This window comes from Protomyctophum parallelum (genome assembly GCF_964188405.1).
Source record: "Protomyctophum parallelum genome assembly, chromosome: 17".
In the NCBI taxonomy this organism is placed as follows: Eukaryota; Metazoa; Chordata; class Actinopteri; order Myctophiformes; family Myctophidae; genus Protomyctophum; species Protomyctophum parallelum.
Genome location: NC_139719.1, coordinates 30613705 through 30635294, shown reverse-complemented (window position 1 = coordinate 30635294; position 21590 = coordinate 30613705). Strand labels below are relative to the sequence as shown.

Below are 21590 nucleotides of genomic sequence, written 5' to 3'. Positions count from 1 at the left end.
AACACAAACATACATTGAAGACAAAAGTGAGTATACGCAAATTGGCCGGAATGAGATGATGTATGATGCCCCTCACTTCACATGGGATGGGTGTAATGTTTTATATATTTAAATTACATATTTTTAGGCCATGTCATGTGGTAAACCTGCACAACCTTAGTGATCTACTGGTAGACAGCAATCTACCTTTTGGACAACCCTGGTTTAGACGATAGAGCCATGTTTTATGTATAGCGGTTATTTTTTAAAGGGCATGGTCATTTTCGGGTATTTTGTCCCGGACAGAGAATTTCTCACAGTTCCTAAGTTATTCGCGGGGGTATGATCATACTAGTCAATAACAGTTGAGATTTTCTCTGCTAAATTAAATGCATACATATCTTAGCCAGGTCCTAGACTAGTGGTCGAAAAGCATGAGCGTCGAAAAGCATGAAAGATGACATAGTATAGTTACTATAGTATATCGTAACCATGATTTTCATGGGGTTTTTTAAGTGGGTGAAGCTGGAAACTGAATTTCCCCTGTGGGACAAAATCAGTCTATACATAATGTTGGTAATTATGCATAAATGAAGCTGAAATGTAACTATAGCCATCGATTGTTTTCTAGCAGCATGCAGCTCTTTTGTAAAACATCCCACATGATTCTTGAATATGTGATATATAGGCCTACTACAGTACATGCTAACATTGCTGTGGCTGTGGGTCCATGCTGTACATATCTCAGTATGGCTTTGTTTCAGTTTGGTTTCGCCTTTTTGGCGAAACCAAACTGTGGCCTTTGAAGCAATTACATCGAGAACTGCCTCAGGCTAAGTAAATAAAAAGAGGCACGGACATATCCAAATACAATAAGCAGCACTGAAAAATAAACATGAATGTGTAAATACACTAATAGAATTACTCAGGGACTTATAGTCCCAGTTTTACTCCAAACATACATATTTTATGTATTAGCACCACAATATACAAAACAGGATTTTGAGCAGGATACTGACACCAGGATACTGACCCATATAGCACCACAAATAAATATTAGGCTAAAGGTAAACTGTCTTAAATGCTAAGTAATGTTAAGGAAATTAATTACCACAGACTTCATTCACTAGTTGAGGCAAGGTGAAATCTGTCTCAAGACCCGCCCATATTCTGTAAATGTGTATTTTTTGTATTTAATATACAGAATATAATGACAAATACATAAATACATGCATATAAAACACTGCCCATAATAGGCAATATTGAGCCAAGGAGAAAAGTTTGACTCCACTAGAGTAGGGTTGATTGCAAGCCCTGGTGACGTGTCACACACACACACACACACACACACACACACACACACACACACACACACACGCACACACTTTCGATTTGGCTCAGCAGCTGTTCCGCTCCAGTCCAACTCCCTGCATGGCATAGCCTTATTATGCTCTTATTAATGTAATATCATTAAATGTCCCCCTGAACATCTGACTGCACCATTTCTGTTTTTTTACACACCTCGTAACATTCATTCCTTTTGGCAGGACCAGATAGCCTTGGTCCTGGGAGATCTACGGCATCTGCGCCATTGTGAGACTCAAGCGGATTATTCAACTGTGTGTGTGCGGGGGGTGGGGGGTGTTGGTGGTGGTGAGGGGGGGTTGTTGAGGTTAAATCTTTGGGATTATTTATCGTCTGTCCTCCAGGTTCGGCTCAATTCTGCCTCTCCTAGATCAGGTAAAATAATGGCATCCATAACCTTGGACGCCGGTGGGCTCCGAGTATGGAAGCAACTCTCTCTCACTGCTGCTCTTACCGTTTACTACATGTGGGGAACTTGGGGAAGCACAGAACCACACAAATAGGCACACATGAACGTATAAGTACGTACACACACACACACACACACACACACACACACACACACACACACACACACACACACACACACACACACACACACACACACACACACACACACACACACACACACAGTGTGTGCGTGCGCGCGTACGTGTGTCACACACACGCACACACACAGGCAGTATTTCTCTCCACATCTGGGCAACGTGAAGAGGCATCCTGAATTGATCGGGGGATAATGAAGGAGCAGAGGAGGACAGGATCAATGCAGCGAGACCCAGTTAGGAGAAACACAGCGCAGGCTGTTCGACTCCAACACATGGGCAGACGGGATAGTAAATCTACCAGGAGTAGAGCATAATGATTTGCGTGTGCGCAACTGGGCGTGCGCGTCCACACACACACACGGGTGTGCAAACGTGCATGTGTGCGGGTGAGAGAGAGAGCGTGTCTTTGTGGCAGCCTTCAATAGATCTGGCCCACATTGTTAAACCGGTATTCCCCCTCAGCCGCCTGTACCACAGAGTGGCCTTCCCGGATTAGAAGTTTCCTTCCCCGGCTGGCCCGTTTGTCCCCCCAGTGACCGCTGATCTGATCCGAGAGACCTTGGCAGGTCATGAAGATACGCTGCTCCGCATCCTGATGAAGCTCCGTCTTGGACACGTGGGAATCGCACGCGGCGGGAGAGCGTACCACTATACCACCACAATTATAATTCTGTTTACACACATCAGACAGGAGATAATGCCATCGCCACGGCTCCCGTGGGATTCTGAGAATGTATTGCATTGCATGATCTAGTAGTAATGTATACGATAAAAGAAAGGCTTTTGGTATATCGAGGATTCAAGAGAACAACCCACCGTATTGAGCGTGGCTTGGAGGGTGAATATGGATATATCAATACATTTAATATGGAATGGTACAAAACATACAGATACAGTATGCCAGATCTGTGTATAGTGAAGCATTTTCCAAAGTGAACTTTCCAGACACATTTATTGGGCTGATAACATTACTCAAACACAGTGTATGACCATTGTAAACAATAAAACAGAAAGAAAAGGCATCAGCTCAGACTCGGAACTGCTCCAGAATTCAAAGTGTGTCGAGCATTTCAAAATACTCAACTTATTTTCTGTATCTCTTTTTTTATTCCTCTTGATATATTTTTTGAATGTTTGTTACTTTTTTTTCTTCTTTTTTTACATATTATTCAGCAGTATTGATAATTATAATATGTACAAACTAGGCCAAGACACTCAAGGTTGCTCTCCGGCCCAAAAGCCTATAAATAATTTGCACGATTCCTTAGACAATGTGGCGTTTTCTGAAACTGAAAAGGCAAGGCTGCAATCCTTCACACTTGTTTTTTGCTGTTAGCATGCCTTGTTGGTGACAACTATGACAGGTCATCAAAGACTCTCGCAGACCACTTCATCTTGACCAGAAGGGGGCAGTGACTTAGTCCTTGAAATTTCCCATCAACAGTATAGCTCTTTATGTACAAAAGGCTTGAATGTCCCAGCATAGCACTGTTTAAGGAGGCTATTAAATAAATGCTTCTGTTTGTTTTTAAGTTCATTTTCAACCCAAAAAAAGTTCAGTATCAAAATGTAGATATACTGTTATTTGTACTGGGGCTAGTTAGCATGTGTTAGGACAGGGATTCAAATAGTTCTCAATGTATGAAAAGTAGAGTCTCTTTACTCACAATACAGTCTTTGAAAATGTTTAGTGTGGTTTTTTTTCTTCTTTATACAACACCATGAAATAATCTTAGATGAGATGCAGCCTTGATCCCTGCTTCAGTTCTTTACCCACCGCACGCACACACGCACGCATGCATACCACACACACACACACACACACACACACACACACACAACTCCTTCCATCTATCTCCATTTGCGCTCTTCCTAGTCCGTTGCCTTCATCACTCGTTTCCACACTTGTCCGTGGGAGGTTACTTTAGCAGCCACTCGTTCACTGGAAGAGAGTCAAAGGACAGGAGTCACTGTACTGGTCACAATGCTAGTTCAAAACATATAGAACTCCACTAGCATAGCATTTCATGTAGCAGAGTCACTGTACTGGTCACAATGCTAGTTCAAAACATATAGAACTCCACTAGCATAGCATTTCATGTAGCAGAGTCACTGTACTGGTCACAATGCTAGTTCAAAACATATAGAACTCCACTAGCATAGCATTTCATGTAGCAGTTACACAATAATAGGGGACAGTCTGCTGAATTAGTTTTCTTCCCTATGTTATACCAGTGTTGGGCAGTAACGAGTTACTACTTACATATTACTGTAATATTATAACTTTTTCCAGTAACGAGTAAAGTAAGGTATTACTCTGCCAGAACAGTATTATAACTATTTACTTTGTAAAAAAACATATTACATATTACTCTGGATTTGTTGGATATCATTTGAAAACATTTTATTTAAAAGGTCAAGAGAGATTGCTGCTTTATTTTATAGCCTTTTTGGCTGATTGGCGACTCTACTTATATTATTATTCAACACAATTGGATTCAGAAGATTTAAGTGGTTTATGCTGGCTTATGCTGGATGTCAGGGAGGAAAGCAAACATACACTTTGATCTGCACCCTTCCGCATCATCACACAGGTATCGGATCACCCACTTCGGTCTGAGTTTGAACTGTTGCCCTCAGGTCGTCGGCTGAGGGTGCCCGCCACAAAGACTAATAGTAATCGGTTCAAATTATCATTTGTCCCAGCTGCTATTCAACTGCTGAACAGCAAATAACACTTTATTCTTGCCCTTTTGCACATACTGCCCACTGATGCACTTTAGCTGACTTTGCTACTACTGTATGTCATGAATTATCTGTCTCTAGTGCCCTGTTCTTAGTCCTGTATTGAATGTTGTTGTTGTGTGTATTTTTACTATGATCTGGCTGCAAACCAATTTCCCGCAAGGGACAATAAAGCTAACCTTGAACCTTGAACCTTGAACACCCTAAAATAAATCACATTCAATTACCCCCAAGATAACCCGACTCTGGGGGTGTTTCTCCTGCCCTAAAGGTTAACTGTACAAAACTATCCAATTAGCTGTGTTTCCCCTTTCTAATGAGATGCATCGCCTCCCTGGTTCACCTTGAAGCTATTTACATCTTTAAATGAGTCAGAGAAATTAAATTCACAGGGTGGTGGGGGGTTGTGAATTCGCTCTGTAAATGACTGAATACACTTCCACGTGTGAGAGTGCACGTGCGCGTGCATGCTTACACTGCACTCCAAGAGTTTTGCAGATGTTTGTGTGATATCTGTTCGCGTCCGTGCTTGTGTGTGTGCGTGTGGCGTGCCTTTGTGTATATATTTTTTATTTGAGAGTGAGATGTGTTTGAGGTGGACAGCCAGGTCCCAAAACTGGCAGCACTGAATATCTCCACTCATATGGATACACAAATATAAATTGGGCTTTCAGTAGTCTTCACGTGATAACCAGTTGCACATTCTAGAAGGGGGCAGATGGGCATTATTTTCTAAGGAAAGGAGAAAGGAGCAGCCTTTGAGGAGATCAATGTTGACCTCAACACAGTCTTTAGATCAGCAGTCATGGCAGAGCATGACAGGATGACAGGGAAGCACAGTGTGATATTCCACAATGCCGTTCTGACAAGTCCCGGAAAAGACATGCTGTGATTGGCCAGTAGTCACTTTGAGACACTTTTAGGTCGATTTTGAAAGTGGTAAAACCCATGTGGTAATACATAAATTGGCCTCGCTCTGCACCCAATCGTATTATGGAAGCCGTATCGGCCCGTGTTGAACGCACACACATATGGCATACGACGTTCCTGAATATTTTAGCATTGTGGGAGTGTCCATATGTTAATTATTTTCGCTTTGCGCAATTTGCTATTAAGCCTCTTGACCTAAAAACACTTGCAAGCACATAACGATAAGACGTGGGTCTGACCACCTCTTAAATGCAAAAAGCACTGTTTGATTTTACACTTGAGCGGCTTCTTTTTCTGTAAAGTTGCTTGTAAATATTGGTAGTTGTACTAGTTGTGGTTGCTTTTCTTGTTTCTAAAGTGGTTATTTGGGCTTTTCTCCTAATGTTGTTTAAACCAGTGATCCTCACACAGCACATTCCCATGTCAGATGAATGCATTTGCCCAACTAAGGACGGCTAATCCAAAAATTAAATTACATTTTTCCAAGATTACTTTTGAAAATAGCAGATCTACCAGCTCACAATGCATCACATTCATTCATTAAAACTATGAACTCTGACTGCAGGGGGATATATGATGATCATTATAACAATGTGCAAGAAAATATTTAAAAAGATGGAAGAACTTTATATTTGTGGACAATCAAAATATGTTTTTTTATTTTAATGTGGTGTCATTAAAATTAATCTGGATATGGCAGAATCACTATCTAGAAAATAAAAATATGGCACTTCATTTAAAATAGGTTACAGACCCCTGTTATATGCGCTTCTTTTGGGATTATTTTTATAGACCTATTTACTTGTTTCTATGAGACATGGCAACAGCGCTCTTTTCTAGTTGGTAAAATGTTGAGATTAGAAACGGCCATAATTCTTTCATTTCTCAACCTTTAAAAAAAATAGAAACATCCCCATAATCCTTGGGAAGTTTGCTTTCATACGCTGTATCACACTCAATAAAATGCTACGAGCGAAGACCATATACCATCGGGGCCACAGGCACAGCATTACGTAGCACGCATTCAACTCATTCCTTCATCGTGACTTGAATGAAATAAAATATAATAAACGTTATTTTACTGGTGTTTTTCAATAGAAACAAATTATTTTGAGGCATAAAGGTGACAGCATGCAGTGCAATAGGAATAATTAACCCAAATGTGACAAAGTCATGTCATGTCTTCTATGGTGCCAGCCTGAAGAAATGTAATACCACGATCCCCAAAGTGCGCATTCCGTATGTGACATCAGCTGACTGGTAAAGAGAATAGTACGGACATGTTGATTGGATACGTCTCAAACACTCCTTAAACACTCCCATGACTAATTCAAGGCCGTTTTGCGCAATCCACGGGGTGTCGAAAGCGCTTCTTACCATGCCCAAAATTGCTATATGACATTCCACACGCCCCCACCTCTTAAAACTGTAATATTATATGTAATATTATTGGAACTGCTTAATCGAGCCCCTAGAGTGACACCTTGTTTGAGGACCAACATACCCAACAATGCAAAATACTAGGCACTTGATATTTTCAAGCGAGCACAAAACCACACCAAAAGGTCAGGTCGGGACAAAACGGTTTTAAGGTAAACCACACCAATGCAACTCATTGAGTTGCATTGGTGTGGTTTACCTTAAAACCGTTTTGTCCCAACCCGACCCTTTGGTGTGGTTTGGGCCTTAGACAACAGGGGTGCAAAGCGAATAAATGACACCTGCATTCCATTAGCACCGCCTTGTGCCGTTCGGAAGATTGGACCAAGACAGACAGAGATGAGAGAGACAGAAAGAGGGATGTACAGAAAGATAATGGTGTCTGTCGGCTACAGCACAGTAAATCCCACACAAATCACAATGAATACTATGTGTGTGTGTGTGTGTGTGTGTGTGTGTGTGTGTGTGTGTGTGTGTGTGTGTGTGTGTGTGTGTGTGTGTGTGTGTGTGTGTGTGTGTGTGTGTGTGTGTGTGTGTGAGCAAGTGTATGTGCTTTAGAATAAAGTGGGGGTGGTGTGATCATGTTTAAAAAAAAAAAAGTTCCTGTACAACACAAGAACGCTGGTGGAATAAATGTATTTTTCACGTCACGTCATTAACAACTATTAGTGTTATCTTACATGATTCTACAACTTGTAGAATATATTATTATTAGTTGTTAATGACGTGACGTGACGTAATAAAAAGACCAACCACCAAAGTATTTTTCTCTCTCTCTCTCTCTCTCTCTCTCTCTCTGTTGACGCTTTCAATTCAAAGGGCATGAGAAAACATACGTTTACATTTCAGTGGTCTCAGATTTTTATATAGCTCTCTACTCCCCCTAGTGGACATAATATATACATTGTGAAATGCGCAGATCACGCAGTCCTCTCCAAAACAAATGAGACAGTATCAATGGCAGATAACTGTAGCTTGTTTTGTATTGTATTTACACTTTGGGGGTAACATTCAAATTGTTTGCAGCAGTCGTCCAGTCGTCCAGTTAGTAGTAAACAGACCGATCAGAGAGCAGCAGGCTGGGGTCGGCTCCGAGCACTGTTAAGTCATTCATCAGCCTGTCAACAGGCAGAAGAGTCAGTCAGCCTGTCCAGTCAATGCCAATGCCAGTGGTTGACTGTGTAACTGACTACCTCTGTCAAGGTTTTCATCACCCTCCTTTGTATCCATCTTCTATGAATTCCTGCACAACTATCTCCGTTTTATCTCTCAGAGTGAAGAGACCTTGTCCTACAATGCACTTCGACAACTTATATACTGGACACTTGCCGTGCGATAAGTAGAGAAAATAGCCCATGTACAGTACAACCTCTCAGAGATTGTAGATCCGGTTTTATGTTTTCGAGTAATAAAAAAAAGAAGATATTATCTTCTTTTTTAGCCCATACTGTTACTGTATAATGACACGCCCAAAATAGGGATGCCAGGATTAAGTTTAAGTTGTTAAAAACGAAATAAACTTGAACCTGAAAGCCTCTTTATAACATACTCGTTAATTAAGGAGAGAAAGTAAAAGGTGATAAAGTAACTGGGGAAGACTGGGGTAAGAAGGAGATAATTCTTAATTATCTTCTTGATAGAGATAAAGCTATACTGTAGGCCTAGATTAATTTCTGCCGAGTATACTTGACTTGAATACTGCTATATACTGCAAGATGAACACGAGTAGCCTAGATGGCGCGTGTGTGTGCGTGAGTACATACCTCGGTACTGAAGCTTCTGAGCCCTGTTGTTGGGACAGTCCTTGCCCTGCATGCTGAAGTTGATGTTGGTGCGGATGCAACGGTTATTCAGGGGCTGGACGGGACGCACGTTGTCACTCATGCTCAGGAAGATCTGAGAGGGCTGGTTCTGGCTCAACAGCCGCAAGGAGTGCATCTTAAATAAGAGAAGGACAGGAAACAGACAGGTCAATTTGGGAAGACAAAACTCTGAGAAGAATAACGTGTAAAACAAGACATGAGGGTTTCGACTCATCTTACACTGTGTGGCCGGCCAGAGGTTTACAAGGTAATACAAAATCCAAGCTTAGAAATAAGTAAGTAAAAAAAGAATTTTCACTCTAGCTGTCCCTCTTAATCATGATTCATGACCACAGTTCAGATAAGAAAGCTCACAAAATAGAACTACCATATTTTCCACTATTCCTAGCTGTGGCATTCATGTGACTCAGGCCTGCATTGAATAACTGAGTTCTTGGTGTGTTGGTTGGTTCCTGACACTTACCTGCATCCTTGTTATATAGACAGGTTATTCATCAGGATCCATGTAGCCGTTTCAAAACATGGCGGAATGGTCATAGAGCCATCAATAGGTGATGAAACTATGCGTCTCAGGGTAGAATCTCTTCTATGTTCAGGCCTGTCAGTAAATACGCATCATCTAGAAGAAGTAAACCAACAAGGGTAGATTAGAAAAAGGAACATAGGGAAGTAACAATAACAGCACATCATTGTTGCCAATTAGTTTTACCCCCCCTTTTCTCCCCAATTTACTCATTATGGCAACTGATTCCTCCTCACCACATTTCTGTTTACTGCTGTTGTAGTCCTACTGTCTCACCTGCAGTGAGGAGCCCCCACCAGGAGCCTTCGCTCTAGCTCCTCCTCCCGTCCAACACTCCCCAGGCTCCTACGGGACCGTGGGAGTATGTGCAATGACAATTGTCACCCTCCCTGCCCAGGTTCCCTCCCGAACATGGGCCCATTGTGTATTTGTGTTCGTGTAGACGTGTAGACGCCCGACAAAGCCAGTTGCACCACGATGGATTCTAACCCACAACCTCTGTGGTGGTGGGCAGGGAGTTGTTTACCACTGCACGACCCGAGCGCCCTTGAATTCAAGGTTAGAGTTTAATGAATATAACTTACTTTTTAAGCACACCCCCTTTCAATGACAAACCTCATCATTTATCACGTTCATCCCTTACATCAACTATTTGTCGGCTCCTGTGTCACGTCACATATCATTCTCTGTGCTGGGAAGTGGGAATGACAGGCTAGCTGGTGTTGTGTCACAAAAGCCCTTATATCAAAACGGTCTTCTTTGTCAGGACGTTAATTAAATGGACTCTCTCTCTCTCTCTCTCTCTCTCTCTCTCTCTCTCTCTCTCTCTCTCTCCCCCCTCTCTCTCTCCCCCCTCTCTCTCTCTCCCTCCCCCTCTCTCTCCCTCCCCCTCGCTCTCTCTTCACACTTCACTAGCCAACTCTCAATAACTTGTCATCTGTTTGAGCTTCCGTTGACAAATAGGTGGCAAAACCCTCTCTGCCTGTTGTGATGAGGTCATAGTGGCTCAATGCTAATTCAAGCTGCCACTGAGCTGCTCAGGCATCAGTATTCTACACTGCATTGTGTTACCAACAGAAGAACATAAAACTAAACTACACTGCATTGTGTTACCAACAGAAGAACATAAAACTAAACAAACATAAACATGAACACAAATGAAAACAGGAAAAACAGAACCCATTATAATTTAGCATTCTCATATAAATATATATGTTATATTTTGTTTTGTTGGAAAATAGGGGGTTTGAACTTGAACAGCTAAATCTGTCCTGCTCCCAACATTCCAAAAATATCCAGTAAATAATGTTGTGCTGTCGGACATGGGACAGGGCCACCCTGGTATACTCACCCAAGTATAAACAAATACAAGGTATTATATAATCAATATAAATTTAATTTCAGAGACGCTTCCAGAGCTTTGCAATTATAGCTTAGTTTTGAATGTGAGACATTTACAATGTCCATTAACACATTGGTGTAAAATTACATCATCTCACATCCAACGCTTGATCGCCTGACAAAATGACTTAGTGTTTTCAGTAAACACGCTAGAGGGCACTCTTCACCAACCTACAGTATATGAATGATGCTAAGGTATGACTTCCAGAGAAGAATACACCCGGGAATCTCATGATTCAAACAAACCCGAGCCGGTCCGATCCGATGCTAAAGGATTTAACTCGGCGATAACAAGCCAAATTCAACTACCGATAACTAAAGAGCGGAAGATCGCGGCCACAATCATTCTTCACTGGGCGATAGACGAGACCCACATCCTCCCCCCAGACATCCGTTGCAAAAACACTGCCAATGGCAGATTAATTAATTGACAATTACTATGAATTCACCATTTTACAAAGCATACTATAGTTTTTATTTAGAAGCAAGCCAAAGGAAATTCAACTTGCAGAGACATGAAAATCCAACAGACTTTAAATTTCCATTAATGAAATTAAAATTGTCTTCTCGTTTCTAACACGTCCTTAAAATGTTGTGAACATCAATCATGTGCAGATTCTATTAGCACCACTCCCTCAACAAACTGTGGAGTTGTGAGAGCAGCTGTATCAGATACCTTTGATAATCTGGTCGGCATAAATAATTCCGTTTGGATGGTGGTGTCTGTTTGTCTATGCCTGTGCGTGCGTGCGTGCGCATGTGTCTCTAGATCAATTTGAAAAATGTATGTGCTGGGGCAGCACCATTGCTGGTGGTAAGAGGGATATGCCTGAGGACTCATAAGGATGAGGGGGCGTGCGTGTGTGTGTGTGTGTGTGTGTGTGTGTGTGTGTGTGTGTGTGTGTGTGTGTGTGTGTGTGTGTGTGTGTGTGTGTGTGAGAGAGAGTGTCCACCAGTGTGTGCAAGTCAGTGTATCTAGGGCAGTTTTGACAGCTGTCAGAGTCCATGCTCTGCAGGCCTTCCAGCAGGACCCCAAGGACCCCCCCCCACACACACACGGCCCCCCATCCTCGCTTTCGCTCCTCGCATACCCACTACTGCTTGTGCGACGCCTCCCTACCACAAGGGGACACTCTGTTTATTCAGCCAAGTATCCACTCCCCCCATTAATGCAATTATTGGCCTCTTTTTTCACTGTAGCCCCAGGCTATCTCTGCAGTGATGCTCTGGTTCTCCAATATGACTGGCTGGCTGGCTGGCTAGCTGTCTCCGCAAGAGAAACCTCTGGAGAGCAGCTGTCGACTGCTGCCTAGCAGAGTAGTCTCACCCGAGCCTCACTGTATGTATGTATGTATGTATGCACGGAAGTACTCAAATAAAAACATAAGAAAATGCAAATCTCTCGCTATACTGCAGGGCCTTGATTACCATTCGCAGCTAATTGATATCCACAAATGCTTTTAGAGACGGGCTCACGGTACAACAGGAAGCTAATCGGGGGGAAAATGGCGGGCAGCTGGCGCTTCCAATCCATTAACACAGCTGTTTAGACATCTCTTTAAGCAAAGGTGCTTTAAAGCAGGTGTGAACGGCCACTTACTTTTATATGTTATTCTTGTAATGGTGTCTCTGTTCAACATCCGATTCAGGAATGAGTTCGATGTCTCTGCGATCTGAAACAGGGACATAAGAAAGCGAAAGAGTGAGTGAGTGAGTGAGTGAGTGAGTGAGTGAGTGTGTGTGTGTGTGTGTGTGTAAAGACAGTGAAGAAAACAATAATAGCAATAGAGCATAATGACACAAAGTTTGATAAAAGGAAATGTATTTACTTGACAATTATATTTATGTTTTAAAGTGGAGCACAGGCCATAATTCACACTCTCAACCTTTTATCGGGGTCGTCTCAGTGGATGTCAGCATGTCGGGGCACGCAAAAAGAGCTACAGGGTGCCATAATGTGTGAACATCTCTGGTGCCGTGGACGGGAGAAGTGCTAAGAAGTTCTCCTCAGAGACTCCTCCAGGTCTACGCATGAGTATGAGTATGGCTCCAACTTATCTGCACTTAACCTCCGGCTATGAACGCTGCAAGGCAGGGATGGGCAATACCACGCAGTTTTTTTTTGACCCACTGGCAAGTAATACCAAGGCTAGTAGTAGTAGGCCTAGTATTCTGATACCAATACTCTCAAAAGGCTTCTTATACAGTAAAAATTCCACTTGTGTGAAGTGAGAAGCGCTCACTGCATTTATATCGGCCACATGACGTTGAACATTGAGGAATTGGCGAACATTGACGTATTGGTGTGAACATGACATTTTGGCAAACATTGACGTATGTTGGCGTACATTGACGGGGCGGCGGTGGCTCAGGGGTAGAGTGCCTGGATGGTAACCGTAAGGTTGCCAGTTCGAACCCGGGCTCCCCCAGAGTTACTGTCGAAGTGTCCTTGAGCAAGACACTGAACCCCTAATTGCTCCCGATGTGCTAGTTGGTGCCTTGCATGGTTTCCGCTGCCATCGGTGTATGAATGTGTGTGTGAATGGGTGAATGTAATGCACAATCTCTGTAAAGCGCCTTGGATAAAGGCGCTATATAAATGCACCATTTACCATTTACCATTGACATATTTGAATGACATGTGTGGGTTAATCAACCCAGAGCCAAAAGCAATTCCAAAATGCCGCAAAAGGGGTAACGTGACATTGTAATTGGCTAGCAAAAATAGTGGGAGGGGCCTATGTACGCGATTGCGGCAACCACACACTTTTCCAAAATTGAGACTATTCTAGATTCATGTGCTTTAGTAGGTTTAATAGCTTTTGACACACATCAAATGTCGCCTCATTTTGAGTGAAATAATCATGCTTGGTGAATCTCTCAGTGAACAACAGAAGAAGGAGAAGTCATTCCTATCCTGGGCGATTATTTGCAACGGCATTTCGTTTTATCACTCTTTCAGGATCCATACACAAGTATGGATATTTTGGAATCGATCCGCCCGCCTGAAGAGCTACCTTTCCCTTTCACTGTTAACCACCAGCCCTTCCTGCTCACACGTTAACTAAACACTCAGAGGCCTGAGTGGGAAAACCTGTTAACAACAGATGGATGCGCCTCACACTCACACCCTCCCCTGTGTGCCGTCAGACCCGTCTCCATGTGCCGTCACACACCACCACAACGCAACATCCCCCACCGGCCTTCACTTCTCACAGTTCTAATTGAAGAGATGTCTTTGGGCAAAGTGATTAAACAACGATGTGAACACTGCCATCACTGCAAGACAGAAATGATTTCCTCTTTGACCCGTTTTTCTTTTTCCATGCAGCTGGCTGTAGCAGCCACTCATGCCTATCCTCTCTCTCCTCTCTTTCTCCCATTATCTCTTTTCCACTTTCTCTCTCTCTCTCCCTCTCTCTCTCTCTCATAGACACTTTTTCTTATTTCCCCAGCGACCAATTAGAGAAGTGCTACTTTTTTAAGAAGTCTATATGAAACCAGTAAAGAGAGAGAGACACAGACAGACAGACAGACGAGCAACACAGAGAGAGACTAACTTTCAGTGCATAATGGCTAAATGTCAGTCTGACACATGATGCTGCCATGTGTCAAACCGCTCCTCCCTGACTGTCAGTCACATCAATCTACTCAACCGGTTCAATATCTGTAATTCACACACAGACACAGACACAGACACAGACACAGACACATTTTGCAACCCATTTTTCCACCCAGTGTTAATTATCTAATGTAATCCTGGGCACTAAACTTCCTCTGCCAACCTGGGGAGGGTAGCGGACTGACCTCATGCTTCTTTCTATGCATGAGGACTCCAAGCTGCTTCTTTTCACCTGACAGGGGGGAGTTTCCCCGGCCGGACATTATTTCAACCAGTTCCTTTCCCCTCCATCAGGCGCCCCGGCTGGCCAGGGGGAGGTAGTTTAGAGACCAGGATTACTGCATGTTTTTTGTGAGGGTACCTACCCTAGGGGACACAGGACAACATGCAAACTCCACACAGAAAGGCCCTTTCGCCAACCCTACCTTGGTTATGGGCACTGATGACGCAGAGGAGAGAACACGCCCCCAGTGCCCACAGCGTCCCCAGTGGGAATTGAACCCAGGACCTGCTGTGAGGCGACAGCACTACAGACTGTGCCACCGTGCCCGAAAATTTTTAACCGTAAAGCTCAGCGCGATGCGTTTTGTATAGATCAGCCATTTGTTGGTGCATGACACTGACACGCAAACAGGTATTAACCATGTTCAATTCTAATTCTAACCCCTAAATCGAACCGCTAAATGTCTCAATTCTAATGAGGCCCAGGACCTCACAACGTCTATCAAAACTAAAATAATTACAGCTTATTGTAACTAAGTGTTACTAATAATTTTAGTAGTGGTTATGAAAAGTGAGGACAGAAATGTGAGGACGCAAATTGCGATTGACTGGAAGGTGTGCCATTCTACGCTTTGATTAGCTGGAAGCTGTGTCATTCTGCGTTGTGATTGGCTGAGAATCGCATAAGGTGTGCCACACAAGCGGCCGAGGGAGAGAGATGTCATCAGACATTGCGCAACGAGATTGCTCCCTCAGTGGCTGGACCAATGGGCTATGTGCACACACACCATTTTGGAAAGAAGTTAAGAACATATGAGCCTTCATTGGGATCAGCGCAGGAAATAGGGAAGCAGACCGGAAGTAGGAAGAGTTATTCTGTGTGCATAGAGCCCATTGATCTGAATTGCACACAGGCATTATTATTTATTATTATTATTATTATTATTATTATTATTATTATTATTATTATTATAATAAAGTTGCCTATAATGTAATATATAGGCAACCACACTCCCCAGGATTGCGTTAAATGTGCAAATCATTGAGCTATAATATATCTAGAGAACGGATTGAGGAGTGACAGCCCCGCCCCCGCTATTAACTTCAATGGAAGTTGCTCAGTGGCGTTTTGAAGCACCCGGAAGAACGACGGTGTCTTCCGTGTAGTATCCCTCGAGCGTTGATATGATTGGTTGGCTCCTATCATATAGTACCCCTCGCGCTGTCCTCTGCATCACGTCCTACGTCACGATCAGGGGCGTAAGGCAACGCCAATACGAGGTAGGCAGACCAGGCAGCCTACCTGCCCCCCCCCCCCCCCCCCCCCCCCCCCCCCCCCTGTCCACATTGGCCCCACACAGCTAATAGTGTCCTACTCCTGGGAAGGGGGTTTCCTGGCATTGTGACTCACTCAAAGCCATGGCAGCGTGTAGCAACATCATGAAAAGGTCTTCATGGACAGCATGAGTCAGAGAATAGAACGATCGATGTTGCTAATATACAGTGCACAGTATAGGGGCAGAGGCTGTGGCAGAACGCATCTTCAGTCTGGATTGAACCAGGGACATTTTCTAATTATGCAGTTGACACACTATATCTGGTCATGTACCAGCGTCCATGCTGCTTGTATTGACCAATAGGCAAACAAGTTTAAGATGGTGAGAGTGAGAGACGAAAATCAGCAAATAATTATTTTCTGGTACTATCAAAGACACATTTAAGTGCACTGAGAGACACACAGCTACTTTATACATCTCCTCCTTACAACAGTGTTTTTACCTGACTTTTTTCACAGGTTTGTGTTAAAACACACCATAAAACCGCCTTTTCATATCACGCACCACCGTTTGGGAACTCCTGCTGTAAGGCATTGGCACAGCTAGAGACAATGACTGACGTTTTGATGTTATCAGAATCATGACTCTGAAGAAGATGTAGTAACAATGTCAGTCATTGTCTGTACTACACCTTCAAACACCTTCAATAAAGACGCTTAAAGTTGTCCAAGATGCTCAAGTGCCTTCTTTACGTTTGCTCCTGATCTAGATGGCTTGGCCTTCCTGGCTTGGGCACACTGTGAATGTGTATATAATAATATATGACCACTTCATTCTATTGTGAGCGAGACTGGGGATTCACCTGCTGCATGATTGAGGTTGTGAGCGGAGATACAGCTCCATTTCCTCTGGGCGATCCTGCCTACCCAGCTCCTCCTCTACATCCTACATCCTAGATGTAGAATACATAATACATGTCGTCATGGTGGGATGGAGGGGAGGAAGAGGAGTGTTGACCCCAAGTCAGATTCTCCTCCAAACTGAGTGACAGTCCCGCATTGACTTTGGGGAGCTAATTAGAAGTTAGCGGCTGAACTTTACTTTTTTCAGTTCACACAATGCCAGGGACGCTCACAGCCTCTCTGATCTAGGGGCAGCTCACTGGGGGGGAGGGGCCCTATCATCCACAACAAAGAGACAAGGGACTGCTGCTGCCACCTTCCATTCCAGCACCGCTCTGACAAAGAGCCAAAGAGCAAATTGTTTCCCTTCAGCGGGATAATTGAATCGCTAATTGATACACCTCTCACAATGAAGTGAGAGTGAAAGAGCAAGACGGAGAGAGATAGCAGGATAAATTAAGACAGGAAGCGATTATGAACCAGCATTGCAGTGCTACCGTACATAGAAGTAAAGACACAGACCTCTACATGATAGTCTGCCTCATGGTGATTTGATGACACTGACAGGATATGATGAAATTATCTTCTATCCTATCCAATTGCATTGGACGGCACTAACGTAACATGCCCATGTGGAGACTATTCTGGTGCACTTTGGAATGAAATGTATCTTCCAAGCAGAGTGAGCTCATTTATTTGTCTGTAATTCCCACATCTCTACATTAATGCTTACCACAGCAATAGCAGTGCACCCTTGCTCCACTGCACAAGAATGGGATTGTGTAGTGTCCACTAAAGCTTTGTAATTGACTGCATAGACACATACTGTAGGTATGTGTACAGTGTATATGCAGACAGTCAATTAGAAAGCTATAGTTGAGGATGGATTTTGATACTTCAGTAAGCGAGAAAGAGAAACATACCTGATTTATTATAGTTAACTAAAACAAACTAAATTACGAAAACTATAATAGATACGTTTTAGTTAGCTGAAATAAAACACAATAACGACACTAAACTACCTAGCCTGCTTTAAAAACGAAGTAAAACTCAACTGAAATTGCGTAACCATGAAGTAAAAATGAAACTTGAAACTTACTTTCATGAATATGGAGACTACGACCAGTCCGTTGGGGCTTTTAGCTGCCTCTGTGTAGTTTGTGTACAGCTCGTGGTTGTAGTGGATCAGCTGAACCTGGAATATACAGAAAATACAGGAGGGCAGACAAAAGACAACTTTATGTTAGTGAAACCCTGTTATTGCATCAAGATATATATACATATAAGATATATATACGCGCGCGCACGCACGCACGCACGCACGCACGCACGCACTTTCTTAAGTAAGAATATTAATAAATGAAAACGAGAGCAACAATGAAAATAAAACTTCATTCATACTGGTAAAATTGCTGGTCTTCATGTTGCGTAAGGTAAACCATATGTCACACTGTGCTGTATGTCATGCTGTATCCTCATGTTGGCCTCTATTTAGAACTCAGCAGACAGAAGCAGCATGGTTCAGAGCCTTTACCTGTATTCAACCGGTCGGCTCGAGTAAGTGTTCCTAATACTGTACATTCTGAGCAGCATATTCAGTATTATGAAAGGAGAAATATAAAAGAAGTAACATGAAGGGACAGAGGCCTCTTTTGAGATTCAATCCTTGGCTAGCGGGGCCTTTCAGACGCTGAGGTGGAAACCATGACGCTGTCTCTTGCTATGAGGATAATGTTTAACTCATACAGATGGTTCACCCACTCCAGCCGTTCAATATTCATGCCCTTTAGTGATTTTTCTATGTGGGCAGACTTCTGACTAGCGCGCACACGCACGCACGCGCACGCGCACACACTGACACACACAGTAAGAAATGAACGAACGAAGGAAATAAAGAAATAACTCCTATGTGCTTTTAGACTTATAGGTCTTTCTTTTTTTTTGTTATCAAATGTTTTTTATTTTAAGACAAAAATCACAATAAGACACGTTAACAACATGAATGACTTAAAGAAAACAAAACACATATAAAACAACACATAACAGCAAAAGCAAGGAACACAAAAACAAACAATCCCACCCACCCCTCCCCCACGAGACCAAAGATGCCACAAAATGTCATTACTCCTACTACTGTGCAATGGAAACAAAAAATAAATAAATAATGATAATAATAATAATAATGATTAAACCATGCCCTTAACCAAATCTGCAATACCAGACCAAATCTCAATGTTTTCCTCTTTTGCACCATGCAATCTTGCTGTAGACATCTCTAGATAAATGATATAATTATAGGTCTCTTTAGTTCTGTATTTGCACAGTAGTGCTAATGAAACTTCTCTAGATCGACCTCATGTCAAACAAGGGAACTACAAGTCCCACATAAACCTTTGTATTTGTTTTAGTATTACATACAGTAAGAGGGCTGCTGCCATTATAAAAAGGGGGCAGTTCATTAATTAATAAATTCTCACACCACTATACTTCTAACCATAATCCCTCGAAAAGAGCTTGGCATAGGCACCTCACTGGAGTACATAAATAAACAAATGTAAGGAGAGAGTAATTATGAAATGCTCGATCAGGGAGGCACAGTGCGACAGAACGTCTATAAATGCAATCAGGGCTAGAGAGGAAGTGATTAGGACCCATGTTGATCTGATTAGGGTTTTTTTTCTCTCTCTCTCTCTCTCTCTTCCTATCATAGGAAGTCAGCTGGTGGTGGGAAATAAAAGTGTATTATATAATAAGCCAGGAGTGGACGCCAAATGCAATGTGGCAGGCAGGGAGGGAGAGAGAGAGATGAGGGCGAGGTAAAAGGATGAGGCACAGACAAAATCCATCGAAAGGAAGGTTTTTGGAAGTTGATATACGGAGTTGATATCATTATTTAATTTGAAATGTTGGCTTCAAACTGGATTTTGGCAGTTCTAAATGTTTCAACTACAGTGCTGCAGCTATCGATATAATAAGTACTTTAGCTGATTGGCAAATAGACAATATTATGGCTGCCAAACTGTCAGGAAACAGAGAGAGACGTAATGAGATCTTTCGGGGGCCCTTGAAGTTGTGTTATTTATTTATTTTTTATTAAATAAAACTATTGTGTCATGACGTTTATTACCATCAGTGTCAATAAAACTGGCATTGCCAACAAGATGCCGTTAAACTCAATTACAGTAACCATGGATAGGGTTTGAAGGGTTAGGGCTGCAGGCCCAGATGGTGCTGTGAGCCATGACAGGCTCTTTATGGCATGATGGCTAGCCTGGCCCCGGTGGGGAAATATATGAAGACAGTAAGTCGATATAGGAAGAGAGGTGGGCAATGCTAACAGGAAGAGTGGGAAGCACTGGGCTGGAACTGACTCTCTCCATTGCAACCTACTATTCCTTCCTTCCTCTTCCAGATTAACTGGAGCGTGTTCTCATGAAAACTGAACACAGCAGCACAACTTGGCTGTGTTGGTCGTGGAGTGGATGGCAGAATAGTCAGATACTGGACACAAAACAACTCTCTGTATCTAAAATAAATGTATTCCAGGCAGCACGTGTTGCTCTTCCATAAGGCAATATCCAGGGCATAATGGATTATAGATAATAGATCTCTTAAAGGGAATGGCACCTGGCACACTGATTGGTTTAAGTTGCGTAACGCCCAAACCACACCTTTTTCACGGGGGAACGCCTCTTACACAATACTAAATCCCAAAATGGAGATAGGGCTCCTGGCGTGAGATGGAGCCCTATGTGTGTAAACATGCATCAGTGCATTGTAATGCATTGATCTGGTGGTGGTTTAACTGCATCGATTTGGATGCAGAGATTTGAAAGTTAGGATTGTATATAATCTATTTTTTGGGCCCAAAATGTCACTTCTTGAAATTAAATGTGCTCAGTGAGAACTTGAAACTTGGTGTATAATTATATTATTGACTTTTTCATTTAGGTGTTTTTATTCAAAACAAATTGTGGTGAGATTTCATGATGCATTGCCCCGCAGTCACACACACACCGAACATGTATAGCATCAGAACGGCCTCCAGAATTCCCACAGTGAGCTTCCAAAAACTTCTGACGCTAATTGAATTGAATCCTGACCTCGTCTCCTCCATGGGCAAAGATAATCAACTTCAAAATCTAAAAAAGAAACGGTCAAAATGACCTCTCAGACATGCTAGTGAGATGACACAGTCTACACCACTGCTATAATGACAACAATTATAGCAAATTATGTGAGTGGATGATAGAAAAACGTATATCCAACTAAAGTTCATTCAAATGTACAGGCTATCATGTTGAACCCATCACCAACGTGCGTGCGTGTGCTCGCTAGTCAGAAGTCAAAATGACCTCTCAAACATGCTAGTGAGATGGCACAGTCTACACCACTGCTATAATGACAACAATTATAGCAAATTATGTGAGTGGATGATAGAAAAACCTATATCCAACTAAAGTTCATTCAAATGTACAGGCTATCATGTTGAACCCATCACCAACGTTCAAAAATGTAGATGGCATTGCTGAGAGACTCATCATTAAGTTTCAATATTATAATTAATAATATGGGCTGGCATATAATGCATTCGGTGAGCCACCACCAGCAACCATATTGCTCTCATTATTAAGAGCAATTTGTAAGATAATTTGCTACACATCCTCCTATCCTCCTCCAGGTACTGGGGCAGGAGGAGTAGGACAAAGGTTCTACTTCCTCCTGGTGGGAGCTCCTCACTAGCAGGTGAGCCAGAAGGATACAACAGCAGTGACAATACATAGAAGATATTAGAAATGTGTGGGGGGACGAA

The 21590-nt window shown here is 42.6% G+C and overlaps 1 protein-coding gene across 1 annotated transcript in view; it reads right to left on the bottom strand.

Annotated features, from left to right (window-relative positions):
• Nucleotides 1–3732: 3732 nt before the first annotated feature.
• ca10a (carbonic anhydrase Xa) overlaps nt 3733–21590 on the bottom strand; it is a 185181-nt gene continuing 167323 nt past the window's right edge. Inside the window, 8 exon segments of the mRNA XM_083786708.1 lie at nt 3733–3834; nt 8771–8945; nt 9294–9319; nt 9322–9376; nt 9378–9407; nt 9409–9449; nt 12355–12427; nt 17877–17972. Coding sequence (XP_083642834.1) covers nt 3812–3834; nt 8771–8945; nt 9294–9319; nt 9322–9376; nt 9378–9407; nt 9409–9449; nt 12355–12427; nt 17877–17972 — 519 coding nt within the window. The 3' untranslated portion in view covers nt 3733–3811.